This window comes from Cyprinus carpio, chromosome B10, assembly GCF_018340385.1.
Source record: "Cyprinus carpio isolate SPL01 chromosome B10, ASM1834038v1, whole genome shotgun sequence".
Lineage (NCBI taxonomy): Eukaryota > Metazoa > Chordata > Actinopteri > Cypriniformes > Cyprinidae > Cyprinus > Cyprinus carpio.
In genome coordinates, this window is record NC_056606.1 from 15,372,587 (window position 1) to 15,396,468 (window position 23,882).

The window sequence follows — 23,882 nt, forward strand, 5'->3', positions numbered from 1 at the left end:
TCCATTAATGTCACAATGTAGAATAATAAACTATGTATAAAATTACTACTTATAGGCCCTAAGTAGTGCATGTCAAGGTATCTGTCATACAAGTGAAGTAAAGTGCATTTTGTAATTCTTAAAACATGCAATACTTTAGTTCAATTTGACCCTGATGCAGTGAATTATGCCCCAAATCAGAAGACTGTATAGTGTTTTATTTAACACAGAGTGAACTTTCTCTCTGTAACACTGCTTGTGTAGTAAACCTCTTTTGTGGTGTTGCAAAGGTAGTTGGCTGCTGGCGTTGGTCGAGCATGTGCTAAGAGAATCAATAATTCAAACGCAAAGTCTAATTTCCTTGCTTAGCCTGTCATATGAGATGAGTATCTCCCTCGGCCAGGAAAAAAACACTCCCAGTGGAGGCTGCTACACTTATTCTAAACCAAAACAATTATTATTTGCTTTATTGATTGATTTCTCTGGTTTAAAAATGGTGGATGGTGACTAAAATAAAGAACACATTATTATTGAACATGATAAGTGTTCTTTATCTTTATTTAGCTTTTTCTAAACGCTCTAATATTACATGTGTCCTTATGAATACTGAAGATACAAAAGTCATATGTCGTACATAAGAAATGCATCTATGAGACCATAACACTTTTTAATACTTTAATATTGTTAAACCACTAATGATGTCAATCAGACAGAAACATATTTACAGTTAAGTTATTATAATTATTATTTTATTATTCTAGTTATTATTTTGTGTGTACAATATAATAATAATTTGTTTTTAAAAATATATATTTCCCAATATTGTTTTATTACATTATTTTTTCTCAATTGTAAATCAGTTTATTTTGATTATATAGATAGATAGATAGATAGATAGATAGATAGATAGATAGATAGATAGATATTTTTTTCTTAATGTTAAATTAATATTGTTGTGTGTACTTTTATATATAACAACTATTGTGATAATAATAAAGTAAAAATTTTAATTATAAAAATTAATTAATAAAAATAAATAAACAACAAAAAATACAAATAACAGCTTACCCTTCTGTCTCCTATAGGCTAAAATGCCTGTTTCCTATATAACTTTAAACAACAACAAGGGGAATAAAATAAGAAAGGCAATAAAAATGGCTGAACCTTCACAGATTTTCATTCTTATCTCCTGGTTGTTTATGGTTGAGCTGTGTGTGGTCATAAATGATGGACCTAAATTACACTGCAGCTCATGTTCACGTCATTATCTTTTCTGTTTGCTCGTCTGGGCGCTGTGAGATGATTGTGGCTCTGAATGTGTTCTCTTGTGTAGCTGAGTGACTGACCTTTGGTCGTTGATTTTACAGCTCTGAATTGGTCAGTTTTGCCTTGGGAATGGCCTCTAGAGTGTATTTTTTAATCTGTTGTGTCATTTTTATAGTGGTTTAAAAGGTAAAAAGACCTTCTGTGTCAAGGCGTGTGCTATTGCAGATAAAACATCTGTATATTTTATCCCATGCACCCAAGCTCACCCTGTCCTTTGAATTTTTTTGTGGATGCAGTTTGCCCGAGGTGCTCGAGTGCATTTAAGATATTAGCTTTGACTGCAAAACCACATGATCGTGTCCGAGTAGCCCAGGGTGTAATCACAGAACTGAGCTCATCTGCCCCTAATAATCCAGCAGTCCAACTACATCCACCTCAGCCCTGTTTCCATGGCAACATGCCATCCTAAAGAAACAGGAGTGAGGAGGTATTCACCTCCGAGGGCTGAGACCACTGTACCACCGACAAGCCCCACTCCCTGTCCTGTTGCATTATCATTTCAAGAGATAAAGGGAACTACACAATATTAGCGCTCTTGTCCTAACTGAACAACACAAGAGGAGCCTGACTATTTTTATTGGCCTTCAGTCTTTTAAAGAGTTAAATGAAACTTGGAAAGTCAGCCTGGGTAATTGATACCGTGAGTAAGAACTTGTGACTGCAGTCATGGTCATATATTAACCATAAGCATGTACATGAACTACTGATCTAAAAAGCATTATATAATATTTCGATAATGATAATGACTTGGTAGTAAAAGGAAAATGTAATAAAAGTAATAAAGTGTGACCAGTACAAGTTTATATTGTTAATCATAAACTAACTAAATTTGTCAAAATATCAATCGATCTATCAGTCAGTCTGTCTGTCTGTCTTTCTATCTATCTGTCTTTCTACCATTCTGAATGTTATTCTATCTATCTATCTATCTATCTATCTATCTATCTATCTATCTATCTATCTATCTATCTATCTATCTATCTATCTATCTATCTATCTATCTATCTATCTATCTATCTATCTATCTATCTATCTATCTATCTATCCAAATTCCACATTGCCTATGTATTAGTAATTAATGTGGATATAAATTCATATTAATTGAATTTATATCAAATAGTTAAAATGATTATATTGATATAACCAATATTATTTGTATATTTCCATATATCTTTGCTTTAATCAGTGTGGATTTAATAAGCGAAGCTGGGTTGCGTTCAGCATTCCATGCGTTCTCACGCGGAGTCCACCTGTAACTGGAGCGATGACGTGTCAGTGCACGCCACGCAGGGGGCGTTCCGCGCGAGTGCAGGTGCAACAGCTCTCCGAGCAGTCATTACACACGGACTGAAGTAGTGTTCACCACACTTTCGCTGTCTGTGTAGTGCGTAAAGAAACTCCAGCGCTGAGAGAATCTGCTGGGGTATTCGCCGAGAAACAGACGCACACTTGTTCAGTCTCATGCCACTGAATTCTGAGGAGTCAAAGATGATTTCCAGCTTGGATGTAGCGTCGGTCTTGCCACGGTGAACGTCGCTTGTTTTGAGGAGAACATAAAGTTTTAGGACACTTGAAAGAGCCTCAGTGCTTTGATTCGTTTGTAGATAACCGTTATCTACTTCACGCGCAGTGTTAATACGGACGAGCGCGCGCAGAGCGGACACTCTTCACATGCTGAGCCATGGAGACGCTAACTTCAGCAAAACTTCACACCTGCCTGTCAATATTTACATTTCTGTGCTGTATCTCAGGTAGGCTACTTCTACACCGCTACATGAACTATTACTGTGTGCGCTGGGAATGTAAATACTTCATGTGTTCACATACTGGATAGATATGCTTAGGTATAGCCTACTTGAGGTTAGTTTCATTCAGGCTGTTTTTAAAGTCAAATATATATATATATATATATATATATATATATATATATATATATATATATATATATATACACATGTTGTATGTATATGTGTTATATAAACATTTAATATTTCTTTTGTTTGTTGTTTACAGTCTAAAAAAAATAAGAAAAGACATAATAAGAAAATTAGGTTATAAAAGTGAACGAGAATGTAGGTTATAGTTTACCACATGGAAGGAAACAAAAAAAGTGGAAGAATATACAGTATATATATATATAAGTTAAATATAATATATATTCCTTCCACTTGGTAAACTAAGTTAGTAAATGCATATATATATAGTACCATATGAATAACATATATAATACACATATATACATATAATACCTTAATTACACATTTATATTACTACTACATGATCTCCCTTGAGCCACATGCATGCCCTTATAAAACACTGTTATCTAAACACCTTCATGTGTAGACTAGTTTTAGTTGGGTGTGGTCATCTGCTCATGGAGTCATTTGACCAGCTGCTTTCCTAAGCAATAAGGTCATTTTCCTTGAATTATTCTGTATGTAAAGTACAAACAATTGATATTGTTTGAATCTGAGGGACGTAGCAATACTTTAGCTGTTGTAAGTCACAGGATATGACTTATGAGGGTTCTGAGATTAATGATCTTTGTTTTCTTATGCATGCATGAACAAGTAACACATTTTGCAGGTGCGTCCTCATCTCTGCAGTGCCTAGAAAAGAGGGAACTAAAAAAGATATGAAATGAATTAACAGCGGGGTATTTCCTTGAGTAAATTAGATTTTTCTTATTAAAAACACAGAAAAAAAAGACAGAACTTGATCAGTGTTGTTTATAGAGTTAGTGAAATGTAGTGAAATGACTTACATAATAATGGTTACTAATTTTCTGTAATTCTGTAAGCACAGACAAGTTTGAACCGAATGTGAAATCTAGAGCTGCAGGTCAGACATTTGAAGTGCTAACCAAGTATTTTCCTAAACCCGTTGGAATGAAATAACGCAGAAAACTACCATTGCATGTTTTCTATGTTAAGCCCAGGTGGCAGGGATAAAATTAGTTCAGAAGAACATCATAAATTCCTGTAATCCTGCATTGCTCTGGTAGCTTGTACAAGTCAAAGCTTGGCTTTTGGTAAAAGCCCTTGTTGGCCGTTTGGTGACACTGGTAAAAACAAAGCAATTTCATGCCAGGTTTTGTTTGTCCTGTCTTTATATTTAGAAAAAATAACTTTGCAACAACTTTAGCACATAAGACTGCTGCTCTAGATTGCAACTGAAAACTTTGTGTTGACAGATTTACAAATCCAAATCCATAAATAAGGCATTTTAACATGAAACCATGCTTCTGAAATATGAATCCTCTGTCCATAATGTCATTCAGAAAGCCATCTCTTCTGAATCAGGAGAGATATCTGCACTGATAAAGCACTGTTTTCAAGCTAAAACCATCTTTTTCATTAGAGAAAGAGTGATTGTGGATTGTGGACTCTTATTTTGGCCAATAGTGATGGTTTAAAGTTAAAATGCCTTAATGAAAGCACTTTTGGGTGAACTGTAAGACAAAATGTATTTGGAAACTTTCATGTGATGAACTACACCTTTGTGAACCTGAGAGGATTTTATAAATCCACTAAAACTCACCCTGATAAATAATTGCAAGTATTTGGAAATATCAAAAAAGCTCCAGCATGATGCGTTTGCCTTTTGATTTGATATTTTATCTAATGCAATGACATTCAGAGGTTTTAAAGTGTGACTTACTGTAAGTGTCCATCAGGATGTCTCATATACAGAAGGGAAAGGACTCCCTCTCCCAGTGCTGTGCTGTGAGGAACGTGCTCAGTGCGGTCTGGGGTCATGAGAAAACTAGTGGGCGACTTTCCCAACTCTCTTCTTAGCCTATTGCATTCTTGCAAATACACACACACATATGCATAATGGCATCATAATCCATTTTTAAAAAGATGTGACATATCCTCTTGGAGAGGATTTTGCATTACATGGCTTGCACAATCAATTGTCTTTTGACGTGCCATTGTGTCTTTGTGTTGACATATTTTCTTTTGAGTGATTTATTTATTTATTTATTTATTTCTTTTTGGAAAAGATTATGATTCATTCAAGCCCTAGAGCATCTTAGAACAGCACTGTTTTTGCATCCATTTATCATTCAATTTAACTTGATATGGTGTAGTGGCAGGTTGTTGTGCCGATGTGTCAGTTTATCCTATACTGAGCTCATGCAGGGTGACGTTGTGTTGATGCTTTTACGCTGCTCTCTATCTGGTCTTACAGGAATCTGTGTAACAATTCATGACTATAGAGACACTGAGGTCAGACGCAGAGACTCCTTCCTGTCAACTCTTGAAGGCATGCACAGATTGTCACTCATACTAATATCTCAGTGGAAGAAACAGAAGGGCAGAGTTTAGCATGACATATTTCAGAGGGAACACCCATGTCTTTTTCACTTACAACCAACAGTCCAGTTGAACCAAGCCATGCATATTTAAGTTAAAGCAAATTGTAATTTTTGGGGCATCTTTGCACCATTTCCTAATTTGCATAATTCCTTTAGTGAACGCTGAAACAACGCAGACAGCGTGTGCAAATGAATGTCAGCGGGTGCAATTCATTTTTAGTGAATTTCCATTGTGTTTTGTAAAGTGGCTTGAATATCGTTATATGAAACCAATTAATTCAAAATCATATTCAAATTGCATTCTTATTACCATAATAACATTGATTCTCCTTACCTTGCAATCCAACAGGAAAAGTAAGAAATATATATATATATATATATATATATATATATATATATATATATATATATATATATATATATATATATATATATATATATATATATATATATATATATATATATAATTTATTTTTTTATTTTTTTTGATAGCAGAACATCAAAACTATTGACATGAAACTAAATGAATCATGAAAATCCGGTTAATGCAACTCAGGAGAAGAGTAATCTTGGAAGTGACAGAGTAATTGCCACTGCTGAAATCCAGTGTAATCTCATGTGGCCAGTCAGGAATCATACAGTGCTGAATTGCAGTGACAGCAACATACTGTCTGACTGTCTGTGTGTCAGATTGTCTTATTATTCCTGGAGTTCTCCCTTTGCACTGTAAGAAATATATAAAAATATTATCTTCATGTGGTAGAATCTTAATTTTTTATTCTAGTGAAAAATATTAGTTAACATTACTGAATTATTATACAACCTAGTACTAACTACATCAGGAAACAGTCATTTTTAAGATTTATTATTATTATTATTATTATTATTATTATTTTAGAATTTTTCTCTTTAAAGCAGAAGCAGAGGCTTTGTGCTAGTGCACTATCTTGCTACCTTGCTATTAGGTAGCTGCCTACTAAGGCAGCATCTAAACTTCATATATGACTGCTTTGGAATGCTCTATATTTTCAGCAGCTCCATGCGGCACATAAAAGGCAATTTGCATGGGAGACTGCAGGTTATCAGTTTCTCAAGGAATGGCCATTATTTAGTTTTAGAAATAACCGTTGTATTTGACAGTGCTCTCGAAAAAGTGTTTAGCACATACTGCTACCTTAATGCCTATTGGCCTAATGAGAGGTGTTATCTTGTCAAGCCCCAATTGCTGATCAAGAGTTTCTTTGGGTAAAATGGGTGACCTTGGGGGTCACAGTGTGTTGTATAGCTCTCCTGCCCCCGAAAGAACACCTCTTTCTTCAGAGAAATAGCCTGACACAGATATAAGCAAGAAAAAAATGTGGCTTGTTATGGAGTGAGAGTGCGAAAAGAGTGAGAATCAGGAGTGAGCTGTCACTGAGGTTATGCCCACTTGTCATCCCATCAGCTATTACTTTACAGCTCATCAGCCCTAGCCTACTTCAGCTCCTGTGGCCAGGTACAGCCTCAAAACCTCAGAACTGTAAGAAAAAAAAACACCCTGAACACAGTCATTTATAACCTTTGAGAACATCATCTTCACATATAATTATATACTCATACTTCAGACTTGAACAGAAAGGTCCTGAACCTGTGTTTACGTTCTGGTGACTATAACAATAATTTTGGTTCAGCTCTCATTATAAGCTGTAATTATAGACTCTCAGAGGGAGTGTTAGGATCATAGGCGCACACCAGTGTTTTGGAGAGCTAAGACTTCATTATGATAATGACAGCTCAGAGGTAAAGACCCTCTGTCTCGCTGGTTTTATCCTCCCATTGGGCTTTCAAAGACAAGATGCACACAGTCAGAGCTGTTCTCAACATCAACTAAAATGAGTGTGAGCATTGATTTAATTTGCATGTTGTTTAATTCTCCATTCCATTTGTTCCCACTATAAGACTTTGTGATTTACAGGAAAGATATTACTGTAATTCAATCAAGGGTGCCAGGAGGATGGGTTGATCCTGAATAACGCATTTAGTTTAGTCCAGTGTGATTTCCACAAATCCAAAGCAAACATTAGATTTTGTCTCTAAAGTTACACTGACCGAGCAGCCATTGCCCCACACAAGCAGTAATGCTCTAAATAGGGAGGGGATTGATTCGGGGGCCAAGCCTCAGGCAGTGACCTCTTGTTTCATGTTCTTTCATTAGCAGTGTTAAGGGTTAAATGCTCTAAAATGAGCTTACTATGTTTAGATTTAAACCCTATTGTTTAGCAGATACACATCTTGTGCCAAGTCTGAACAAACACAAAGGGAAATGAGGAAATATGGCTTTGTTGTTGGGCAGCAAAAATTATACTCACTTCATGCCTTTCAGTAACACTAACCTGCATTTTTTTCGCTGGAAAATCTTCTATAAAGAGAACAATGGTAACATTTGAATTTGTATACTGGTATTGTGTTTAAACTTGTTGCCGCTCAGCTCTCTGTGACCTTCATTGACTTTTGGCAAGTGTGTTTCTTTCCTCATTAGTGACTGATCATTACTGTCATTGATTTCTCACTTAAATCCTTTAGTCATTAAGGTGGATCCTCTTTGGCTCTTTACAGAGTTATTTTTGTCTTTCATTTGTAGAACTTGTAGTGTTTGAGATTGAAAGTGTTAGTATTTTGGTTTATTATGTGCCTGCTACGAGTGCTGTACAAAATCATAATGTTTGACTGTGTCTAGTAGAGTAATTAATAATTTTTAATTAAGAAATTACTCATTTTGATTAATAGTAGTTTTATGATTATTATTATTATACTAAAGAATTTCCCCAGAAGATAATGAATTATATAAATGTCAAGTGGTTGTGTGTGTGTGTATATATATATATATATATATATATATATATATATATATATATATATATATATATATAGAGTTTGACTCCTAACCCTAAGGTTGTGGGTTCGAATCTTGGGCCGGCAATACCATGACTGAGGTGCCCTTGAGCAAGGCACCGAACCCCCAACTGCTCCCTGGGCGCCGCAGCATAAATGGCTTCCCACTGCTCCGGGTGTGTGTTCACAGTGTGTGTGTGTTCACTGCTGTGTGTGTGCACTTTGGATGGGTTAAATGCAGAGCACCAATTCTGAGTATGGGTCACCATACTTGGCTGTATGTCCATACATATATATATATGTATATATGTATATATATATGTAAGGAATAATTGACGACGGGCCGTTGAATTATTAGAAAAATAATGCACACCTGAGGTGGTGATTACACTTCGGGTGTGCATTATTTTTCTAATAATTCAACGGCCTGTCATCAATTATTCCGCTTATACTATGGTTACCACACCTCAAGACATCAATCCAATGATTTATTTAAAGGGATTCGTCCAATTTTTGTAAGTAAATTTGCTATTGTGAGTAGGACTATTTCTTCCGCATCTCATCCAATGCCTCTTTTGCTAGTACCAAAACGTTGTTTTAAACTGGTAACGGAGGCTTGAGACGTTGATAGCATTCTAATGCAGTTATTAATTAAGTTATTAGAAAGAGAGCGAGAGTGACAGAGACACACAGAGAGAGAGAGAGAGAGAGAGAGAGAGAGAGAGATTGTGTGAATTAGGCTAACGTACCTCTGTGCGTCTCTAAACATTGTTCTGCTGCAGCGTCTCTAAACAGCACTGTTATAACATCGCTAGTGAGAAATGTCATGTGTAGCCTTTAAGTTGCTACACTGTATAGGCTAACTGATAAAATCGTCAGGGCAGCGCTGACAACACCTTTTTGTGCAAACTGCGTGACCGTTATTATAGCTTTACTATATGCGAAGTGATATGGAACTGTAATGCGGTCAAAAGAGCTGCCAGGAATAATAGCTATATATATACACACACACACACACATATACAATGTTTATATGTGTGTATATACATATATATATATATATATACACACATATTTTTTTTAACTTACACATTGCTTTGATTATAATGACATGCTTGTTGTTGTCACTGCACTTGATTCCTGTATTAGGTCTTGCACCATTCTAAGCAAGCGACGTGTTGTCTAGGAAATTCACAGGTGATGTTTCTTTAGCACTCATTTTTTACAGAGTATAATTTGAAGCACAAAACACTCATTTGTGATTCTGAAAACACACTTATTACAACCACAAGTTGTTACTGAAAGTTCTGAAGACCGTTTAAAGACCTGTAATTTGTTATTGCATTTATGTGCATTTTGTTTCTTGTGCAGCCCTACTGTGCGCTTTCAATGCAAGACATAATACAGATATTTGAATGTGTTTCCTGCTTTTATTTCTTCAAATCTAAGCATATAGACTATTTCTATGATAATTTATGATAATTTTATCCTCCTAAGACAGCCCAGGGGTGATGCTGCATCTCTGCGGTATATATCGAGCTAATATCTCACATGCTGCTGCTCCCATCAGCTACATCAAGCATGCAGTTTGGAAGCGGGGTGATGTGGTATGCATTACGACATGCAGGGACACACATATTGTGTGTGTGCGTGTTTCAGATGGTCATATATGAAGATAAACCAGTGCCCCAACATCTGTCTCCACTCAAAGCAGGATATGTCCTCATGACACCTCATTGCAAAAAGGAAACAACTTCTATCCCAGAATGCACTGCTCATTACAACTCTCGCAGTCTGTAAATTACAGCACGCCTGAGGCCATCGATATTCCATCCAATCTAAATTCTCTCATCTATTCCAAGTCCCCGCGTTTTTCAGTTAAGCCCAGGTTTTCGATTGTCACCAACCCCGGCTTTGCATCAAATACATTTTTTTTATTTCCCTTGTACGTTGTAACGTGGTCCTCTGAGCTCAACCACAGATCATTTTCTCAGTGTTCTACCACCGCAATCTCTGGAGAAACATTTTTTTTCCACTTTATCTTTTCCTACATCTATTTCGTTCCTAATTTATACAGGCAGCACTCCATGCATCCCTCCATTCCCAGTTTGCTCTTGACATTTGTGGAAACACTTATGAAAATAATAGCCATGGTCCCCCAACAGAGTGTCGCTCCCAAAACACATTAAAGTGAATGAAAGAGATGTCCTGTTCTTACCCTGTGCCCAATCCATTACTGGCAGTCACTGTCATTAGCCATTCATTCCCACTCACCACTCAGAAATAATCAGTACAGGAGGCGCACCAGGGTGTTCATCTTCTCTCCATCAGTGTAAAAATAGCCGGAGCTGTCAGGAGCAGGTCTGCTTTTTCCCTCCACTATCGATAATTCAGACTCCTAATTACTGTGTGATACATAATTGAGCACTTGATGAAAACCTGTGAATGTTCATTTAAACTGTTTCACCTTTAACCCTCTGCCTCTCATGATGACAGCCTTGGAGAGATTCCGAATACTAATGAGACTGGGAATGATTGAGAATCGAAGATTTTCTGTGAGATTTATGGAATTCATCCAGAGATAAAAATACCAGTCTTCTCACAAATTAAACTACAAAATATGAATATCACTGACTAAATTCATATGTCTTTAGAGTCTTTATTTCATAATATTGAGATTTTCCAAAGAAAAAATTAACATATATCTTTTAAAATAACAAAAATACCAATAATTTATACATTTTTAAAGAACTTTGCAGATGCTTTTATCCAAATGACTTGTGTTGCATTGTAATTATATATTTGATCAGATCATGCAGTAATTTTTTTGCAAGCTATATACTGTATATGTGTAATTCTGGAATAATGTATCACCTTCCAGGACTGGAGCTATCTGTTTTAAGTTACGCAATAGTCAGATGGTAATTACAGAATGCATTATGAATTTTAATGATGTTAATTATAGGTAAGAGTTTTTGTATAGAATGAAAACTAAATGCTTACAGTCTTTTGGGGACCAATATTCTCAGGGATCAGTGGGCAATTGAAGGAAAACTTTCTAGGATAAACAACAGTAATACACTGAGCGGAGGCTGCGAGGAAACACCAGTGTCTGGATCTGAGAGTATTGAAGTGAGGTGTCCATTAAAAAGGCAGAAAGATATTGAGCTCCAGATTTGACTGTTTAATCGAGCCTGCGAGGATTAGGGTTGGATTATTCAGGCATAGCAAAGAATCAGCAAATTAGCTAGTGGGTTTAATCCGAGAATAGCACACACACAGAATAAGCACAGATACTGTTTGAGTGTGTGTGGAGGGTAAACCCAATATAATATTAAAGCTGTGATGGCTCATTTGACTTGTAAAATTAACCATTAATTTGATGTGAATCTTCTGGTTTCACAGCAGTTACAAATGTCAAAAGAAATTCCTTTCATTAGTGAAGTATAATAGAATTAAATTGCAGATATATAGTATATTCATTATAGAAGTATTTTTAGAAGACTGAATTAACTTTCCTGAACCTGAGATCAGCGTGAATGCAGGGCCGAGGCTTTAGATGTACCGTCTTTGCCATCAAAGCCACAGTAGTGCAGTTACAAATCACCTTACTGAATATTACGTCTTTGATGTAATATTCTTTGGTTGATAACTTAGAGGTGACAATGAAATCATTCTCAGAAGCTTTATAAAGACATGAAAGATTTGAAATGCACAGTTGCAAAGGATTACTGCAGAGCCTGAGGATTGTGTGCGCAGTAGTAGTATGCATCTCACACATTTCCGCATAACTGGAAATTTATCCCATCTTTGGAAATGCTGTGCATGGGATTCGGGGATATGAGAATAAATGCCTTCAGACTGTTCAACATTCAGCTGTCGCAAATGAACTCAGAGGTTCATTTTCACACATTTCTTTTGAAGTGTCAATATTTTGGTCCTGAATGATAGTTGAGGCTCTATGAGTGAAGCAGCTGTCAAACCTGCACGCAGGTGATAAGTTTCTTGCCAGTGAAGGAAGCCTGTCCCTTCAGTGAGTTTTCTATTTCTGGTGGGAGAATTAAGGTAAATCTCATGCCTTTCAATTCTCATGACTGACTGAGCAGAGAACATCTGCAGAAAAGTCTTAAAGTGCAACATCTGAAGTATTATTTATTAATACAGCAAAGCTGAAAGTGGAATTTGCATTCTGAAGTTATTGGGGCACTGCAGCTAAGTACGCATGCTTGTCCTGGGTTGTCTGATCAAATTGCTGCATGCAACCACAGAGGAGAGAGAGCAAAAAGACTGTGGAGATCACCTTAGATTTATTCAGTGCGGTTTGTAGTACAGATAGCAGGACTCTCAGTTGTTTCACAAGAGGCAGACCTCCTTAAAATCATACCCTTTTGGAGCTTTGTATATACCTTTCAAAACTAAAACTAATATTTGAAAACAAAAAAAGGAATAAGTACTGTTACTGTAAGCTATTGCGATATTGTAGAGATGGGTCAGACTGCAGACTTGTGTTGTATAAATAGTGCTTTGTTTTGTATTTTCCCCTGAAGATATTCCTGGCCCATTGCCAATATGATGTTGATTTCTGAAATATAATACAATTAAATAATAGGAAAAGTACTAAACCACACACAATTAAAATTAACATTTTATTTTATTTATTTATTTATTTATTTATTTTATTTTGTCTTGTCCGCCTTAATTTAAACATAACAGTGGCCACCATAATTTTTGTTGAATGTGCGAGGTTTCAAGTGTCATCCTATTCCAGTTATGTTTAGCTGTAAAAAATGGCTTGTTATGCTGGTTGATATTGCAAACTGGTATTTCTCTTCATATCACCTTAATGTACTGTTGTGATTCTAAACATACTTGTTTGTAGCCCAAAATTTTGGTATTCTTTTATTTTTATTTATTTATTTATTGATTGATTGATTTTTTTTTTTTTACATGTAGAGTCTAATAAAGTCTCAAACATTTACAGAAAATAGCTTACTTCCATGTTGCAAAATAAAGTGGATACTTTTACCTTAATGTGAAGCTGTTTGACATTCTGCGGCAAGTAATTATGATTTTATTTGTTCTTTCAGTCATTTATAAAAAGAAGAGATGAAGGGCTAGACTGCTGTCCTCTAGGAACATTTCCCTAGACACACCAACACACACACACACACACAAACACACACACACACACACACACACACACACACACACACAATGCACCATAGTACTGTCATAATTACTTGGCTGCTAATTAAAGGCGTGCACTATTTGATTGGTCAAAGTGTTTGACATGTGGACCCTTTAGCCTGGAAGTATTGTGCTTTCTTCAGGCTTAGACTGATAATACTAATGGGAAGAGGGTTTTAAAAGTGAGTATGAAACTCCTGAATCTGTTAGCATACTGTACCATTACATAACAATAGAAAACAAGTGCTTCTTTGCTGTATCACAGCCATATTAATCTCGGCATAGCTACATTTTAAGTTTCAATGCAGTGGTTTGCACTTATTTCTCACATGCCTTGATTTATGAGTTGAACACTAGTTTCTGCTCTCCCTTACATAAAAAGTAATTACATGAAGTACTAATTTGCATTTGCATTCGATATGCATCATTGCAGTCCCATTAGTAGCAAGTTTGTTTACCGAAAGAGAATCTGTTATATCATAATGCTTAAATCTCAGCGTAAATGTCTCATATGTAATTAAAAAGCCATAGGCGATCAATTTAATACTGGATGGCCTCTGTGGTTCTTCATAGTAAAACTGTTTACTGCGTATTTAATTTTAATTTTGTGGTTGAACGTCTCACAAACAACTCTATATAACTGTCTAACATTATAATAGATGTGTTTGTTTGAAATTAAATGCCCTATATAGTGTCTGTGGTAAACCTGTTATTGTTTCTCACTCTTTATGAACACCATTGAGTTTATATTAATAATTTTCTGCATACAACTGACTGGTGGAGACCCACAGATTATGTTTTGTATTTACATAGTACTGTATGTGGTTATTTTCAGTTGCTAATGCCTTTTGGAAAGTTGTAGAGTTTAGTTTACCATATTACGGCTGAAATATCTCTTTTAAAGGCTTGTATGAATTACTTTGAAGCCCTTTTATTCTGTGACTTATCTATTAGTTGTGTGGAAAGCAGTTATCTTTAATGTTCTGTGCAAAAGAACATTATATCATCTTAGTAGCATGTTTTCTTTTGAAATGCAGAGAGGAAGAATGGAAAAGTAGTACGAGGGTGGGAGAAAGAGGGAGCAATAAATTAAGGAAGAGAGAGCGTTTAGGCCTTTCCTCTTTCTGACTCTCCACTTCCTCTCTGACCACCTGGCAGTCCCTGATAAGCTCCAGCATTCCCTCACCAGGCAATTCCACTGTTCCCAGATCACCTCGATAATACCAGCAAATAAATAAATACATTTGCTGTTCCTGTGAGTAATAGAGAAATCACTGAAGTGACTAAACCTGAGATACGCAAACTTCTCCAACATTCAGCGATGGAGAAAACACTGTCAGTCTGAACGATTGTAGTTGTAAAAGTTGACTTTCACGGCCATGGTATGTGGTACTTTTATCTCGGTTTTATTTGAAAATAGATTTTCAGTAAGTCGTTCTGCAGTTCAACCGATTTTTCAGACCTGCTTTACAGAATAAGATTTCCATCGTGATGGAAGAAGTCGCAGCAGATTATCATGGCCACTATGTTAAAGGTCTGCAATCTAATCTCCAAAGTTTAAAAGGAAATGCGACTCTATTACCAAGGCCTCCACCCATCCTTCCTGAAAACGAACCCCTGTTGAAAAGCGAGGTTTGTAAAGGAGTGCTTTGTTGGGATTCGGTAGCCAGTGCTATTGTTTATTGTCCCTCGGGGTTCACTGCAACAGAGCGTCGTTTTGCAGACACACATTGAATGTGGTTTGTTGGTAGAGAGATAGCAAAAACTGTATTTTTGGCAGGGTAATGTTCTTCAGTTGCACCCTGACAGATCATTCATTCATCAAAATAACAACAGTGAAGCTTTCGCTCTTAAAAATGTCATAAAGATCAACTCTGATTCTCTTAACACAACTAGCCTAGTTGCTTTTTATTGCTAATTCTGTTTTGATTCAGACTGCTAAATTGTTTTAGTCATTTGTTTGGTCATTGTCTTTGTGGTGGTAATCTCAGATGTTTGTGAAGGTTTTGCCTAAAGGTGTCTCATTGCGTTGAAGACTTGAAATGAATGAGTGAGTGTGTGGGGCTGCTAAAGACAGCTTTGAGCTGTGAGAAGATTAAAGGGAAGAGATGAGGCTTAGACACTGCCAGAGAAGGCGAGCCCAATCTCAGAAAGTGCAACAGGAGGGTGTTGTGGTGGGGAAGGAGGTAGTAGGACGTCCGTAGACTTATCTCACCTCCAGTTAATCATCTTAAACAAAACACCTTTTGAAGGTTCATGCACTAGGTTGCATTAGATGCTCTCAAAGACATCTTTGTCATCTTGTGTCATTTCTTAGAGGTTGGTCTCTTAGGGGCATACAGATTTTGGACAGGTAGATTTTGAAGACAGATGGCAGTGCTCAGTGACCCCTGTCTGTCAGAGCAGATATGAAACCGGCTTCAAATTCTGTCTGAAGGGTTGGTCCTTAAAAACCTAGTCGGATATGTGCTATTGATGCATTGAGCATTAAAGTGTTAGTTTACCCAAAAATGAAATTTCTGTCATTAGTTACTCGCCCTCATGTCGTTCCAAAGCCGTAAGATCTTCGTTCATCTTCGGAACACAAATTAAGTTATTTTTGATGAAATCCGAGATCTTTCTTAACCTCCATAGACTGCAAGGGTCCTACCACAATCAAGGCACAGAAACGTAGTAAGGTTGTTGTTAAAATGGTCTATGTGACATCAGTGGTTCAACAGTAATTTTACGAAGCTGCAAGAAAACTTTTTGTGTGCGAAGAAAACCAAAATAACGACTTTGTTCAATGATTGTCAATGATGCGTTGATAATGGCAGAGTACTGTCCCCCAATTGAAGAAATCATTGAATAATGTCATTATTTTTGTTTTCTTTGCACACTAAAAGTATTCTCGTAGCTTCGTAAAATTAAGATTGAATCACTGATGTCACATAGAGCATTTTATTGATGTACTTACTATGTTTCTGTGCCATGATCACAGTACGACCCTTGCTGTCTATGGAGGGGCAGAGAGATCTCGGATTTCATCAAGAATATCTTAATTTGTGTTCCGAAGATGAGCAAAGGTCTTAAGGGTTTGGAATGACGTGAGGGTGAGTAATTAATGACAGAATTTCATTTTTGGGTGAACTTTCCTTTTAAGTTCAATTATATGCCACATTTGCATTTGTAATGACTTTCAGCCATTTAAAATATATTATTGTTATTACAAAGGGTCTATAATTTCCCCAAAATGGCAGTGTCTAACAAAAAAGATATATATAATTTAACAAAATGGTAGTGCATAAGATGTTCACATATTTCTGAAATTAAAATAAATATTTTCTTTTACTCAAAATGTATTCAAAATAGTATGTTTTTTTCTCTTTGATAAGACTTGCAGTAAATTCTGAAACTGACACTTCTGTTTATCAGTTATGCAACCTTATTTTTGTTGAATATAATTATGTCAAAATAGCCAAACATCATCTGATTATTTGGCTTGGCTGTCCATCACTGTATATTATTAGGGCTGTTTCGAATGCCATTTTTTGAGCTTCGAAGCTTAGGTGGCAATCAATATCGAATATTCGAATCTTCGGTGGGTGGGGCTAAATATATAATAATAGTGTCGGTTTGCATTTGTATCATCTTTCACGACTTCACGTTTCACTCTTCGGCATCGTAAATGTGTTGCGGCAGACCCATTGGAGTGCAGTGTTGCATTTGGTGCAATATGATCAGGTGGCACACATTCTTTAAATATTAATAAACATTTAATAATCTTTTAAATAGAACAGTTTCCGGTACGCATTACACGGGCAGGTTTATGCTCCGAAAACGGACAGTGCACAAGTGATACAAAAACACAAAGTCTGTTGAGAGCAAGAACTTTAATAAGGTATTAATAATGAACATTTCTTTAAAACAAATGAATCCCAAAACAGAAAATAAATTAGTAACACACAGTGATTTCAACGAACTGTAATAAATAAAGAACACGGTAGCATGCTTATAAACAGTTGAATAAGAATAAATGAATTGTTTTTAAAATGACACAAAATGTAATATCTATTACAATTAGTTTTATTCTATATAAGGGATTTATTTTGTCTTATTCTGACTTTTTGTTAATTTAAATCTTTAAAATGCGCGATGCTTTTATTTAAAGCATGTTGCGGTGTTTTTTTTTATTTATTATTATTAGCCTGCAGTTCGTTGAACTACATTCATTTATTATTCGTAAATGTTATAATTACTGACACCGTAACGAAACGAAGGCAGAGAGTTCCCACTCCTGAGTTATAAAGTGACAGGTGACAGCCATATACGCCTCCATATTCACGGAAGTCCAGATGTTCGTTGTGAAACTTAAGGCCGTAGCTTTTTTTAACGAGAGCATAAATTTGGCCTCGCAGATCGCTGTATTTAAGAGACAGGGTGTTTGAAATACTGGAACTGTTTGGGACAGTGTAGTCTGGCTCCATTATCTTCATTAATTTTCTGAAGCCTTCGCCTTCAACTACATTAACGGGCCTCATATCCATAGCGACAAACTCCACTATGGCATCTGTTATCTCTCTCTTTCTTTTCTCTGTTAACGGTTTTCGGAATTGCAGGATCTGCTGTGAAGTTTTGGGTTTTGTTGAGCATGTTGATGGCTGCGATACCTGTGGATGTACCTATAAACAAATTATTATTAGCCTGTGCTGCTGTATGTTTTTAAATAGTGTCGTATTTGCAATTAGCCTATTTATCATAGCAAATTAAGCGCATAAAAGCAGTTTTTTTTTTTTTGTTTGTTTTTTTTTTGCCGCGTGCTACTTACAGAACTCAGGTGATTTTTCAAACTTGTGGTGCTGTTGTGGTAGGCCAGTTTCAAATCGCATATTTGACACACTGCCTTTGTCTTGTCATCCTCACTTAATTTAAAGTGCTCCCAAACAGCTGAGGTCTTGGGCATTTTGTACCTATTCAGTATGAGATGAAATAAATCACTACGTTCGCCAATGGGCGGTTCAAGCATGAGTGAGAATGAGTCCGCGACGGAAGTCACGTGTTGAAAAAAAAAAAAAGAATATTCGATTCTCAAAACTGAAAATCGAATGCCACCCCACCGAACGAATATTCGAATATTCGATTATTCTAGTACAGCCCTATATATTATATCAATTGTTAAAAACATGGCCCTCTCATTCATACAGGATTTCATTCACGTCACATAGACTGTTCCATACAAGTGTGTGAAATGTGAATAAGGGGATTTTATTAAGTCACTTATGTTTGACAGCTGTGAACTGATATATTTTTTGCCCTTTGTATTTGAGAGGCCTTTGCTGATCTGTGGGCATTACTGCACTTTGTTTATGGGATACAGCCATAATGTGGGCAGCAGAGGAATGTTTGTATTCCCACACATTTGCTATTCTTGTAGATAAATAGCAAGCTGGTGGCTGAAGCAAATGTCACTGATAACAGAAGAAGCTCTGATACCATTTTTTTTTTTTTTTTTATGCACATCTTTTATTGTATGTGGTGGTGGTGGTGGTGATGGGTGGGGGGGGGGTTGTGAGAGAGATTTTAGGCAGGATTTCTAGATCAGACAGATCATTAACCCTGAGCAGTCAGCAGTAAGCCTTGTGGCTTATCTTGCCATCTTCTTAATTCACACATTGAGTAATTAGTTTATTTGTCACACCTCTCAGAAGCTTCACCCATCTGAGAAGCTTTAGGTTCTCTCATCTATGTCACTATGAGAAACGACCATAGTAGAAGAAAAATAATAATTTTATATGCTGATGAGCATTGTCTGAACCTTTTGCATTTTATTTTCCATTTATTTGAACTATTTTGCCAATAACTCAACAGGAAAATATTTGCAAATACTTAACATGCACATTTTCAGGAACGTGAATTCATTCTGGGTATCCATTAAAATCTACTTCTGTCTCCCTGTGGAGAAAACCTCTAATTAGGTTTAATATTTATTCTGGAAATTGAAGGAAATGTTGACCAAGCACTCATAAACTCTGAAATAAGGGTCAAATCCAATAGCTAAGGCAAGTCAGAGCTTATTGTCGGTCCAGTGGACAAACACGCAATCTCTTGCAGTAAGCCCAAATGAGAATTGCAAAAAGACTTGCTGTTTGGCGGAGTGAAGGAGATGACATGCTAAGGTGCAACCGTGAGGCTTGTCCTGCTGCATTTCTGTGCCTTCAGACGTGTGTACTACACAGGTTCACTCTCTCTTAGCACTCATTCTTAACAGGAGGCAGATAAATGCTTAGATGGTCCTGGTGGACCGCTGTGTCTGTCCATTTCTCGTTTTGAACTCATGGCTGCTCAAGGTCAGACTGTGCACTCAAGTGCAAATAACTTTTCTAGGGAAGCCTTACACCAGACAGCCCTTGACGAAAATCACACTGAGATGCAACCATCCAGCTTTCTGTTGTGTTTGTCTGAAGAGTCAAAGTGGATTTATAGAGGTTTTTTTTTTTTTCATTTTTTAACGTTTATTTATTATTTTTTTATTTAAATATTTATTTATTTTAAAAGTTTTAATTTATTTGATCTTTTTCATATCATTTGTGTCTTATTAATTTGTATTATTATTTTCAAATGTTTATTTTTTACTTTTTATTAATCTTTGGAATTTTTATATATACTTTTAATTAATTGATTTTTTTTTTTACTTTTTTTTTTAATCATTTTATATAAGTAGTATTTTATATAAAAATTAGAGACATGTTTGAGAGTCCTTGAAGTCAGTTATTTAAAGATCTGGATTTGTTACATCAGCGCTGGGGAACACAAGATTTCAGTCAATGTCAGGAATTATTTTTTAAAACACTTTGAAGTCAGGGCTGGATTTGGTTTTTGCTTTGAATTTGCTTTTATGAGATCAGCGCTGGCTGAGTGTCATATTCAAAACCTTCTGGGTAACTCCTGATGAGTAAAAACCCCTGATTGAGAGGCATATTTATCTCAGTAACAGCTCCCCTGGATCCCATGGCCTGAATCAAATTTCTCTAGCAACACAAGTAAAAGGATTATGACACAGGTCATAATGCAATCACCTGAACTGGTATAAACACCACAAATATGATCCTAGATCAGCAGGTCTCTAATGAGATTTGTTACGCATTATGATTATCAAGCCCATAGCGGTGGTTAAGATCTATCTGGGTCATGGGTGTCTAGATCATGATTAACCCATGAGCAGCTTGATGACATATACTGTATTACATTCAGAGTCGGACCACCTGTCAGTGACATGAAATGAAGATGACATCACTGCTGTTACTCCTATATGGCAGCAGCTATGAACTAAACCTGATTTTATGACTTCAGCTACATTAATGAGGCAAAAACTCATATAAGAAGAAATGTGCAATTAGTCTTGCTGTTTTAAATTGAGCCGCTACTTTTAGTTGTTACATTTAAAGGAATATTCTGAATAATTTCAGTTTGTATAAATAAATGGACTATGTTTTTGTGAATACATTTTGTTTATATTATATGATATTATTGTAATTAATTTTTCTAAATTATTGCATGTTTTAGCATACTTTCTTTGTTGCTGGGTTTTTTGTTTGTTTGTTAGTCTTTTTGCACTTGTCTCTATTTTTATATTTAGATGACCTTGGCCATCATCTAACATCACTTGCACAACAGCATAACATGAAAATTATTATTGGCTTATTTCTATTAATTATGCATAATTGGATATCATTAATTACAGTATTATAATATGTATGGGCATTAAATTATAATATATATATATATATATATATATATATATATATATATATATATATATATATAAACCGTTTTCTTAAAACAAAAATATTTAGTAATTCATAAACAGTTGAAATAAGCAAAAAAATAAATAAAATCACAAGAGATAACTGTTATTCGTTATCAAAAGGAAAATTCCAGGTTATTTCAAATAACTTAGAATTTTCCTTTTTATAAAGAATAACAGTGTTATCTCTTGTGATTGTTTTATTTATTTATTTTTGCTGGGACTTACGGGAGTTTTATCTGTGGCTGAAATAGTTCCCTGCAGGAGTTTTGTCAAGGGTGGTGACATTCTGTAAATTGGTATTTTTCCATAAACCAGTCGTCACTGTTCTCTCAGGGACTGTGTTTTTATAACTCCTTGTTTTCAGATGAAATAGTTTTGCTTTGTTCTCATTGGCTGCTTTTCTCTGTATTCAAGCAGGCGCCAGCATTCACGCTGGGAATATGCTGTTATAGACACAGCTTGAGAGTTTGATCACAGGCGCGACCTCAGCAGAAGGAAACGTGGCTGGCCCCAGGATGTGCGTGCATGTGCATCTTTGTGTCAAGACATGCCACAGAATCCACATCCTCTCTGCTTCTGTTTGTTTCTGTTGATCCTCGGGTTAATCAGAGCTCCTCAGAATCAAAGACACAAAACAGAGGTGATTAATTACGGCCAAACACAACATCACGACCTGCTGTTGCTGCTTCCAGCTTCCCCTATCATGAGCTTTACTCATCAGTTGTGGCCTTGTGTGTTTTTAAGACTGGTTTAACTATGGAATTGGAGTAGCAGATCAGGGCTGTGTGTATTTTTGTGATGGCGTTGCTAAACTGAACTGACACTGTGTGGGAACGTTAAGTCTTCTGAGAGTGTAATGTAATCCATCCCCTATGATACTCAGCCTTTCTGATAGTGTTGCATGTTTGGCTTGAAACTGACATTTTCTGAAACTGACAAAATACTAAATAATTTTAAAGTAGCGCTGTTGCTACTATGTTTTCACGTTACGATGATAAAGGACATAAAGGGCGGCACAAAGAAAGCTGTCTGTTTTTCTTTCTGGTGGTATTCAGTATTCTTTATTAAGCTCAACAAACATTTGTTTTATCGGTTCTCACGTCAATTTAAGATTAATGGCTCACTCAGCCTACCAGAGAAGCTTTATCTACTGTTTGGGTCAAGCGTCTGATGTATATAAGAACCGCGTTGAAATGCAAGCCTTAATCGAAAAGTCCATACTGTTCCTCAAACTCAGTCTGATAAACCACATCCATCCTAGACTGAGCCGTATCTCTTTCCTGATACACTAGCGCTGCAGAGCCTAGAGATAAGGGTTTGGTCTCACTGATTTATCTGCACTGTTTTCCATATGATTTAGAGGACCAGAGCTCTATGGTAATTACTTTGTCTTCATAGATGGGTAATTAGTTTTTGGACATTCATCCTCAGCATGTGGCTTAATTATAAAATGCGTAATTTTTCTTAATTTTACTTATGCAAGATGGGCATTTGGGATACTTGGCTTGCAGCTGTATTTCAGGAGATGTACAGGTTAGTTTTGTCATTACGTAACAAGAAAATTATTATTATCTTACTACCATTAATTATGGATAATTGGTTTTAAGAAATGATTATTAAATATGAATATAAAATAAATATTACAAATATTTATTTATGATAAATTATTAGATATTTTATTTGGTATGTGATACATTATTTTGGTATATGATATTTTTAATGTTTTTTTTTTTTTTTAAACTCTCTTTTGCTTACCAAGGCTGCATTTATTTGATAAAAAATACAGTAAAAACAGCAATATTGTGAAATATTATTACAATTTAATATAACTATTTTTATTTACATATATTTTAAAATATAATTTATTCCAGCGATTGGAAAACAGAAGTTTCAGCAGCCATTACTCCAGTCTTTAGTGTTACACGATCCTTCAGAAATTATTGTAATATGCTGATTTGATGCTTAAGAAGCATTTCTTATTATTATCAATGTTGAAAACAATTTTGCTGTTTAATATTTTTGTGGAAACTGTGATACATTGAAATGGATTGGAAATTTAAAATAACTGTATAAATTTAAAATAGCTTTTTTTTGTCACTTTTGAAGCTTCCTGTAGTCAGTTTGATCAATTTAATGCATCAAACACCAATGTGCCCCTCTTACAGTTCTTTATTTATTCAGTGTGCTGTATTTGAAGTGCCCCTATTATGGGTTATGAAAGGTTCATATTTTGGTTTTGGGAGTCCTCAACAACAGCTTGATATGCATCCAAGGTCAAAAAACCCTTACATTGTCCAAACAAATAGTTTAACGATTCATTTTTCCAATCCCCTCCTTTGCATGATGCTAATCTGCAGTGATTGGTCCGATTGTTCTCATTTTCATTTCATCATGCCTGTAATGCCTGATAAA

The 23,882-nt window shown here is 35.7% G+C and overlaps 1 protein-coding gene across 1 annotated transcript in view; it reads left to right on the forward strand.

Moving 5' to 3' along the window:
* Nucleotides 1-2,628: 2,628 nt before the first annotated feature.
* esama (endothelial cell adhesion molecule a) overlaps nt 2,629-23,882 on the forward strand; it is a 35,442-nt gene continuing 14,188 nt past the window's right edge. The window contains exon 1 of the mRNA XM_042732796.1: nt 2,629-3,056. Coding sequence (XP_042588730.1) covers nt 2,987-3,056 — 70 coding nt within the window. The 5' untranslated portion in view covers nt 2,629-2,986. The remainder of the gene's footprint in view (nt 3,057-23,882) is intronic.